The sequence below is a fragment of the Myotis davidii genome, unplaced genomic scaffold, assembly GCF_000327345.1.
Source record: "Myotis davidii unplaced genomic scaffold, ASM32734v1 scaffold96, whole genome shotgun sequence".
NCBI lineage: Eukaryota > Metazoa > Chordata > Mammalia > Chiroptera > Vespertilionidae > Myotis > Myotis davidii.
In genome coordinates, this window is record NW_006289416.1 from 11,515,855 (window position 1) to 11,526,408 (window position 10,554).

At 42.7% G+C, this 10,554-nt stretch overlaps 1 protein-coding gene across 1 annotated transcript in view; it reads left to right on the plus strand.

The window, feature by feature from the left end:
• The first annotated feature begins 8,895 nt into the window (after window positions 1-8,895).
• Window positions 8,896-10,554, plus strand: part of CD226 (CD226 molecule) — a 57,493-nt gene continuing 55,834 nt past the window's right edge. The window contains 1 exon segment of the mRNA XM_015562768.1: window positions 8,896-9,134. Coding sequence (XP_015418254.1) covers window positions 9,122-9,134 — 13 coding nt within the window. The 5' untranslated portion in view covers window positions 8,896-9,121.

Sequence of the window (10,554 nt, forward strand, 5' to 3'; positions counted from 1 at the left end):
AAGGAACATATGCGCACAATTGGCACCAGCAAGAACTTTATATGTATCGCGTATACACAAGTCAATGTTTATTTTTAAATTGCCAGTGCGCATCTACATGTACAGGTCGGACGGACATATGGTCGGTCACTTAGCCATATATATCTATCTATATCTGTATCTATATCTATATCTATATCTATATATCTATATCTATATCTATGCACTTATATGTAGATGCAGAAATAGTCTTGACTATAATGAGTTATTCTTTTTACATATATTTTTATTGATTTCAGAGAAGAAGGGAGAGGGCTAGAAACATCAATGATGAGAGAGAATCATTGATTGGCTGCCTCCTGCACACACCACACTGGGGATTGAGCCTGCAACCTGGGCATATGCCCTGACCGGGAATCGAACCATGACCTCCTAGTTCATAGGTCGACGCTCAACCACTGAACCATGCTGGCTGGGCTATAATGAGTTATTAAATCTCTTGGTGAATTAGAAGTAGATGGAATTGCTTAACCAGTTGGGGGGCTATGTATAAAAACATAGAGCAATATCATTCTAAATAGGGGAACAGAAGTTGTTCATTCCCTTACAACTAAAGAATGCCATAAGGAGGCCTGTTATTACCACTTATATTGAGATTTTTCAGTGAAGTGAGATAAAAAAATAGACTAGAATAAAATTAGAAAGGAAAAATAAAAGTATTATTTACAGATGATAATTACATTAAAAAGTCAAAACAATTTAAAATGAATTATTTTTAAAAGTCAGAGTTTAATAAGGTGGCTGGATTCAAAAACAAGTGCATTTCTGCACATCACAAGCAACTAAAAAAGATGTCACTGACAATAGAATGGAGAATGTAACATACTCAGTAGTAAATCTAAATATGCCCTATCTCTACAGGGAATTTTAGAAATGTTTAAGTCATATTTTAAGAGACTTGAAAAGGTAGAGTGATAGCAGGTGAGGACACAGCAAGACTCATGTGACAAGTTGTGTTTTCCAGAGATGGCCACAACAATATCACCTCTCCCACCTACTTTCTTCTAAGTGACTTGGATACTTCTTCCCTCCAGAAAGAGGTTCTTTGTAATTTTAAGGTGAGACCATAAAAGCTAATACAACTTCCAGTTCTTTGGGAACCAAGTTCCTGTTGTGTGAGAAAGTCAAGCAGTCACATAGGCCACGAATGGTGTGGTGACAGCCAGCTTCAACCGCCGGCCATGTGTATGCATGAGCCTTCAGATGAATCCAGCTCCCAGCTGCTAGTCACCCCAGCACCCAGCTGCTAGTCACCCCAGCCTTTACATCGTCCCAGCGGAGGCCCCAGATGTCACAGTAGAGTGAAGGCCCATCTATGTACGCTGAGCTCTCGGCATCCTGATGCATCTCTGAACACCCAAAGGGTTATTGTTTTACAGTATTAACTGCCAGTTCTTTCCAAAATGATGGGCAGATTTAATGCATTTCCAGTCAAAATTTTAATAGGGTATTCCCTATAGAATTTAATGAGATTATTCTGAAGTTTACACGAAAGAATAAACATCTGAGGTGTCCAGAATATTTTTGATGAGGAATAGCAGGAAGAGGGCATTTACCTTACCAGGCTTTAGAACTTACTATGAAATTGTGGTAATTAAAACTGTCTGCAGGGATAAGCAAAACATTTATGGAAATTGATAGATGTCTGAAGTGCATGACGTAATAGCAATAATTTGACTAATAAAAAAATAATGTAAGTCATAAGAAAGGATGATGTTGAATTCCTTCACAACATGATACATTCCAAATGACTTAAGGACTGATATGTCAAAGACAAAACATTAACACCCTTAATAGACAATATTACTATATTTTGGACTTGGCTAGAAAAGATTTTTTTCAACAAGATAAAAATAAACATTGAATATAATAGACAAGATTGACACATTTTAACATAAAGTAACTTTGTTATTTAAAAAGCCATAAAGAAATTGAAAAGATAAGTGATAAACTGAGGGAAATATTTGTACTATATGCTATTGATAGTGGATTAATATCAACAACATGTAAAGAACTTATACAAATCAATAAGTAGAACATAAGAAATTTAATGAAAAAATAGGCAAGAATTATGAGCAGGCACTTCAAAGGAAAGGAAATTCATGTGGCCAATACCCATATAGAAAGATCTTCAAAATCGTTTTCATTTAAGGAAATAGAAATTAAGGCTGCAATCAGACTAACAAAAGTAAGAAGTCTGACAACAAGTGTTGGAGAGGATATAGTTCCACAGGAGCTTTTTACACATTGCTGAAGGAAGTGTAATTGCAACCATGTTGCAAAGACAATTTGGTATTACTTCCTTGAGTTGTACATTAACAAATAATAACCCAGCAGTTTTACTCCCAGGTACATACCCCCAAACTACTCTTGAGTATGAGCATCAAGAGATACGTATAATATGTTAATGGCAGTGCCCTGTACAATAATGAAGATTTAGAAACATTCCAGTATCCATCAGTGGGAAAGTCAATGGGTAAGTAGTTCACACAATGGAATATTATACAGCAATCAAAATGAATGAATGATAACAGTATCCAGCAGTCCGAAACTGATAGTAGTAGAACTGTTTTTTTTTTGTGTGTGTGTGTGTGTGTGCTATAAAAACATACAATATAAGATTTACCCTACTAACAAATTTGTTAGCGTAAAATAGTCTTGCCCTCCTCTGCAGGTGCCCTTACTTGGACCCTGTCACCTTATGCTGGGCCATGACGCCTACTCCTGTTTGAGTTCGACAACTGGCTCCACAAGTAAGGCATTTCTGATTATACAGTGATCTTCAAACTAATTTTACAGTCAGATGCCAAACATTTGATCACCACCTTCACTTTCTGAAAAAGCTGAATGTGTGTTATTATTCTACAGCCTGATGAAAGTTAAAGGTCTGTCTCCCCTTTGCTCATTGCTGATAAGAGCACAGGTCAAGTTATTACAGTTACTAAGTTAAAAAGGAAATGACTGCTGATCTAGTTCTATTCCATAATCAGAGAAGTAGGTCCCAAGCGCCCAGAAAACTGATTTCCTTCCTTCTGCTTGATTTATTAGGTGAGACGTTTCAGATATTTGAAATCTCCCTCTCTCTCTCTCTCTCTCTCTCTCTCTCTCTCTCTCTCTCTGTGTGTGTGTGTGTGTGTGTGTGTGTCTTGTGGAACCCTAATAGCATTTCATGGCGCCTAAATTTTTATTATTAGTCTCCAGATCTTATCTAGCATACCTTGTTGGTTCTCTGTTGTATAGAAGACAAATATTATTATTTACTGTCCATCATTGAATGGTTGCTATCTTGAAAACATTTGTGACAAGGGCTTATGTTTCACTTTTACTTCCACACAGCTGTGAACTAGTTCTCATTTCTGAGAACTTGAACCCACCCTAAGATCTGTCTTCTGAACTTTGAAGGACCCTTTTCAAATGTGGTGTTATTTTCGGTTTAGTTTTACTGTAAACATTCTTCAGCTTTTTTTCCTCTATGTACTTTCCCCAAATGTCATATCACCACCTCCTCTGACATCAGTGATCGCCTCTCCTTGGAAGACCCCAGGTCTCCTTGCAAACGATTGTCTCATTCCTACTGCTCCTTCCCACTGTCTGCCTCCCTTTCTCATGTCCTTGAAGATCTAAGGGATGCCCCCTCCCAGAGGAATTCAGATTTCCTTCACATCCCTGCACTACAATCTTTCCCTTTTAACTCCAGTTGCTTAAGATGATGGGCAGTGATCATACAACCTCAGTGATTGACAAACAGTCACAGCTGGATGTATGGGGATTGCCGAAGCCCCAAAAACTTAGGAGAATTTTTTTGGTCTTTCTGTCCGTAGATTTTTATGGAGGTTTATGTGAATTAAGAACTAATGAAGAGATAAGTCATTGATGTTGAAAAAAAAAAAAACTATACTATAAGGAGTTTATGTTCATCAGCTCTTCTAAAATGTTTTCAAATCTTCAGTGGGCAAAAATTTTGCCCTCACACCAGCGGACCTTGTCAAAATTGCAGCCTAGCTGAGTGCACTTCGTGATGGCCAGCACTAGAGCACACCCTGTAATGGTCCTTCTTCATTCTCTGCCTCCACCTCCTCTCCAAGGGCCTCAGATCTTTGGACTCAGAGAAGTAACCCAACTTCATTCTGTGGTTGCTAAAGTAAAAGAAGTCTCTGTGTCCATCATGTGATCAAATATAGAATGCTGCTGATGTATTTCGAGCACTCCAAAATTAAGGTAACACTGTCTACAGAGCCACATAAAAGTGGTGCAGGCTCTTTTCTCCCATCTATTGGTAATACAAGGAGGGAATTCATGTCTTATCTAGTGCCAGATTTACTTAAACAGTGAGGGTCCCGAACCCAGCTCCTCTTTAGTGGACCCAGCTAACAAAGACGCATGGTTGAGATGAACACTACAAGTAGACTCAAGTTCAGGGATGCGTCAGGCCCTTGTCCAGACATACTGTGGCTGAGCTGCGTGGATTCTGGGATGATTCCTCATTCTCAGCAGAGCTCATGCCCTTCCAGCTGTGGTTCTTGCTGCAAAACCACGCTGGGATATTTGCAGGGGGGTTCAAGAGCCTGGTGTTCATGGTGTGGACACCGTGGCCAGAGAATGTCCCATGTTTAAGAAGAGACAGGACGGCACGTGGCAATAAAACAAAAACAAAAATACCGTGTTCAAAAAAGGGATGAACGGCCATGGCAAGTGTTCTCAGTGGTTAGAGCATTGGCATGGGCACCAAAGGTTTGATTCCCAGTCAAGATCAATTACCTGGGTTGCAGGTTTGATTCCTGGCCCTGGTCCGAGTGGGTGTGGGAGGCAACCAACTGATATGTCTCTCTCATATCAATGTTTCTCTCCCCCTTCTGCCTTTCCATTCTCTCTAAAAAAAAAATCAATGGAAAAATATCTTTGGGTGAGAATTAACAACAACAACAAAAAAGGAGTGATCAGCATTTACATATCATGATGATGTCACCAATAATGCCAACTTTAAAAAGCCATGAGGGTGGGAGGAGGAAGTAACGTGGACGTGCGTGAAAGAAGACACCTCATCTACTGTGGACTGTGCAGTATTTTGTGAACAAGGCTCCGTCCCCAGAGTGTCCGATGAGGGTCAGACAGCTCAGGAGAAGGTGCACCCGCATTTCTGAACAATCGCTCCATCACCGTTTGCCTGGTCTGAGTTTGAACAGACGTTTCACATATACAAGAGACACTATACTACAAGGGGGCAAAAGATAATGTGCAAAGTAGAGAAACCAAGAAGGAATGGAACAGGCTTGTTATTTAGGAATGTGGCATAAGAAAAAACAGATTTGAGAACGAGGGACCAGCAGAGCGAGGTGGAAGGCACCAGGTGGAATGTATTCTGAAAGGCCATCTGCTGTATGAATCTCAGAAGAGGCTCCAGAAGCATGGTCCAGCACCATCATCATCAAAAAGTGTTTCAGAGCATAAATTTACACATGGTTTATCTCATGTGTATGTGTGCTGGAGGGTCCTGGGATGGAGGTGTTGACCCCTCATTCAAGACCAGAAACACAGCCAGGAGTGCAACAAAGTTGGGTGTTTTGACACTTGCTGCCCACCCACGATGGTAAAGCGCAGGGCACTGCTGTTGGAGCTGTTAGTTGTAGACTTTCACTTGGTGAGGAGCTGGGTAGGGGTGTCGAGGAAGGAGAGTCTGCTCCGAATTGGGTGCAGCGTCTTCATGATGGGAGGTGGGGGTGCAGAGATGCTGAGGCTGCAGGTGGTGCAGAAGCAGCCGACACCTGCTGAGCTGCAGAGGGGGCGGTGCTCTGTGTGCTTTGCACAGGGACTTTTTTACTTTGGGCCCAGACAGAGTTAGAGAGGGGTCCTGCATTTTCCTTGTCCCAGCCACAGTCAGCGGTTTCTCAAGGAGCCCGGGTTCTTTGCTAGAGGATGTGGTCTAGAAACCAAGCCGGGGTGGGCGGTGGGTGGGTGTGTGCGTGCCTACTGGGCTGTCACTGCTCTGGGCCCATCAAAAGTGCGCAGAGCTAGGAAACACGTTTCTAGCCCCCACAAGTTCACCCCAATAATGTCAGTATTAGCTCAGGAACACAGAGTTCCTCTTCTCCTGTCCACACTCCATATTTGTGTATCTTCCTCACAGTGAGGCTCCTGGTTCTCTACGACACCAGAGTAAACATATCTACTCGTTTCCTCTGCCCTACAACTTCCACAGAATAGTTTTAGAATCACTAGATGAGTGACGAGGGCCACAACCAACAAGCTGGTCCTACTTTACTACTAAGTAAAGTCCAAGATTGCTTTTTTTTTGGCATATTGTTTTCTTTTTGCAATTATTTTGGTGTTTAGAATATGGCTTTAGCACTAAAGCTTAGAGATAAAATTGTTTGTAGTAAATTTTGGTTTGATTTTTTTCATCCTTTTATTTATGTTGTCTTTTGACTATATAAAACACGTACATAACTCACAAGTCAAAATCACGTAAAGAGGTACGCTCAGAGAAGTGCCATTCCTATCTGTACACCCCACCCACTTCCCACCAACCCCACATGCAAATATTGTCATTGGTTTATGATTTATTTCTTCTAGATCACTTCTTACAAAAATAAGGAAATAGATAGTTATACTTCTTTTTTCTTAAAGTATCCTTTTCTTATAGAAAGGGCAGCATGCTGTACACACTCTTCTGTACTTTTTTAAATATATAACTTTAAAATAAATTTAAAATATATCCCAGAAGTCACTCTCTGAGTTCAGAGGGCTCTTCCTCCCTCTTTTTAGTATCCCATTACATGGATATATCTCAGTTTATTCAGCCAGCTTCTCATGGGTGAGTATTAAGCTGCTCCCATGTTTTGCTGTTATAAATAGTGCCACAGTTATTCAAAACCTGTTCCTATGTTGAGTTGTACTTGTGGAAATCCATGTTCACAAACAACTCCTAGGACTCGAATTGCTGGGTCTAAGGGCACATGCATATGTAGTTTTGTTAGCTCCTTCCAATTTCCTTCCCTGGGGCACTGCCTGGCACTCCGCCCCGCCCACCTTGGTTTGAGAAACCGTGGGTTCACCTAAGTTCAGTTGGCTTCTTTGCTGCTGTGAGTTGTTGAGGTGAAAGTGTAGGCTCTACCATCAAACATCTGGGTTCAAATCCTGATTTTGCTACAAAATGTTGTGGGGACAATGGGCAAATTGCTTAACTACTCAGTTTCGTCAAACCACACCCACCCCTCTGCAGCTCAGCAGGGTGATGGCTGCTTCTGCACCAACTGCAGCCTGGGCCTCTCTCCATCCCCACCCCCGCTCATGAAGACAACCCCCAGCTGGGAGCAGACCCTCCGTCCTCGGCACCCCTCCCCATGTCCTCAAATGTGAGAACAGTAGCCATCCCTATTGTCTAAGGTTTTTAAAAAGTTAACGAATGAAACATGTAAAGCAGGGGTCCTCAAACTTTTTAAACAGGGGGCCAGTTCACTGTCCCTCAGACCGTTGGAGGGCCGGACGATAGTTTAAAAAAAACTATGAACAAATTCCTATGCACACTGCACATATCTTATTTTGAAGTAAAAAAACAAAACGGGAACAAATACAATATTTGTATTTGCATGTGGCCCGCGGGCCGTAGTTTGAGGACCCCTGATGTAAAGCATCAGGGAAGTGTAGGCACGTAGTGGGATCCAGTAGTCACTCCCTGTGATGTTTATGTCGAAGGACTGAGTGAGGTGACCGGAAAAGCACCTGCCAATGTCGTCACTCAGAAAGTCATTCTTAGGAAAGTGCACCCAAGGGCAGGTGTGGGGGAGCCAGGAGGTGCCTCTCTGACCCAAATGGGTGCTTTGGGGACCAGGATGGGGAGCATGCAGGTGGAGAGGCTGCTTTTAAAAATAGTTTCTTGCACATTTCAGTATGTAGTGAGTGAATACGAGGGGTTAAAAAAGGTGACTCAGAGATGACGTCAAGGGTGGGCTGCAGCAGGAGGGAAATGGATTTTGTAGCCTCCATGAATGAAATGCATCCTGGATGGTAATCTGTGAGCCAGAGGATCTTAGCATTCCAGTTAAAAGATAACAGATATTTTAATTTCTGGTTTTCATAAGTGCAGGAAGATAAAGAGTTCCAGTCTGTTTATGCAGACATCTAAAATCTGATCGATGTTGGTAAAGGAACGTCTGTTTACGTAGTCGTGCCCATGGTTGTGCAACTTTGAACTTGGAGGACACCTTAGCTTTCTGTTCAGGGTGGAATGGTTCCTCTGGGAGGAGATGAAGGGAGAGAATGGCGGGCTGGAGCTCAGGATGAAGAGAAACATTACAGGAAGGGAGACTTGAAAAGGTCCCTAGAGATCAGGGAGTGTGGCTTCAGGAGTGGGAGGAGAGGAAAACGTGGTTGCAGAGATGTAAGCAAATGGGAAACTTAGTAAAGTGGCTTCAATGAGCCAAATGTGTCAGATTTCACACTCCGCATGCCCAATCGTAGGCTTGACTTTGAGTCAGGAGAGAACCCGAGTTTGTTTTCAGCTTACTTCTCATTCTCTTGAGAAAGGTCCCTGCTGAGTCCTACCAAGGTGGGGCACACTTGGCAGGGGGGCCCCGGGGTGGGGTCTGCCTCCCTGGGTGCCCACCCTGGCTCTGTAGGGTCTGTGCTGCCATGAAAGTGCTGCGACTGGAGGCCCCACAACGAGTCAAGGTGGGCTGGATTTGAACTCAAGTCTCTGCAAAGCCCACATTCTTTTGCTTACAGTGGAGGCGGGGCTCTCTCCTCACTAACTAACCACAATGCAGAGGGAAAAGCATTGAAGTCCCGGGAGTTCTAGAGGAGAAAGGCATGAGCTGTCAGCGGATGGCTGGGGGGAAGAGATAGAAGCCTGATATCAGCAAGTCCCTGTCCCTCCTGCCTGTCTGCTGTTTCCTGGTGTCACTGAGAACAAGTTTCTAAAGAACTTCCTACGCCTCAGGCTTGATACTGGAGGCCAGGAGTCCTGGAAATGTTCCTGCAAGTATTTCTGTCCTTGAAGCCTTGAGGCCATCAGCCAGGGGAGCTGTAAACAGGAGGAAGAAGGGGATGCGCCCACGGGAGCCTGCCACAGCCACCTGAGCCTGCAATGCTACCTCCAGGTGAGAGGCTGGGCGTGGGCTCCTGGCCAGGTAGGAGCCCTGTCCAGGTGCTTCGTGCGTTGTCTTATTTTGTCTGAAAAAGGTGCTTCACATCATATTTCACAGACTCTCACTGCACACCCACTGAAGGGCGGGGACATTCCGTTCTCTGCATTTACCACAGCGAATTGAATTCGTCCTCCGAGATACGAATAAAGACTGTTTCCAATTCCTGTTACTAAAAATAACGCTGTAGTAAACACTTGCACATTTTTAGACACACATCTTTGCTAAATTTATTCTTGCTTCGGACACACATCTTGAGTCGGCCTTGCTGGGTCAGAGGACGTAACCTGCCGAGTGTTTCATATGCGTCGCTGACTCTCCTTTTGTGATCAGGGGCTGAGCGCCCGGTGCCTGTTTTTCTATTTGTGGTTATTTGTCATTGATACTTAAATGTTTTACATTTAGAAAATATTATACTCCTGTCTCAAACATTTCATAGATTGCTCTCCCAATTCTCCTGCCTTCTTTTTGCTTTGTTCGTGTGTGAGGTTGGCTATGATAGAGTTTTAGTTTCTATGTAGAAAAAACTACCACATTTTCCATGGCTTTGCTATTTACCATATATATCATAATATATGTAGTTAATATATATTATTTTAATATATTGTATCTTTATATATGTATCTTATATATTATCTTCATATGTCTTAATGTATGTTATCTTGATATTATCTATCTATAGTTATATAGATACAGATAGAGATAGATATAGATATAGATATAGATATACATACATATGTATATGCACACACATATATCTGACTTCCCGGGTAAGCTGAGCTTCTGCAGTAGGTCTGGTTACTTCTTTCACTGATTCACTTTTCAGCATGAGAGAACTCTGATGAAGTTAGGGCCCCTTATGTTGTCCAGAGAATCAGTGAGCATTTTATTAGGCTGTGCATCTATGAAGAAGCCTTTTGCTTTAGCATATTGCTATAATTTAGAAACAAGCTCCCCTGTGGAGGAGAATGTGTTCTTTCAGATCTTGGCTCCCCAGGGGTTGATGGGATTACCAGTCTAGTCACTGTCTCCTGGATTCCCGGGCTGCTGGGGGATGAGGTCAGGAATGTTCTTTTTTCATCAGGCTGCTTGCAAACCTCTACCCCTGAAAACCTGTCATTCTGAGTCTGCCTCTGAACTCTCCATTCCTACAGAAGAAAGCACTTTGACCTTGTGGCTTCATGCTCTGTTTTGGTATCTGGTAGTGCCAGAGGCCCCTCTACATCTTTCTTCCCATTAAAATGCTCTTTGCTATTATCATTTACATAGAGCTCTTGCTAACTCAGTGTTATTCTGTGAACATGAGCGCGTGCGCGCACACACACCATGCTACTGCTGAGGGCAAGCACCTTCAATTCTTCCCTGCTTGCCCCGC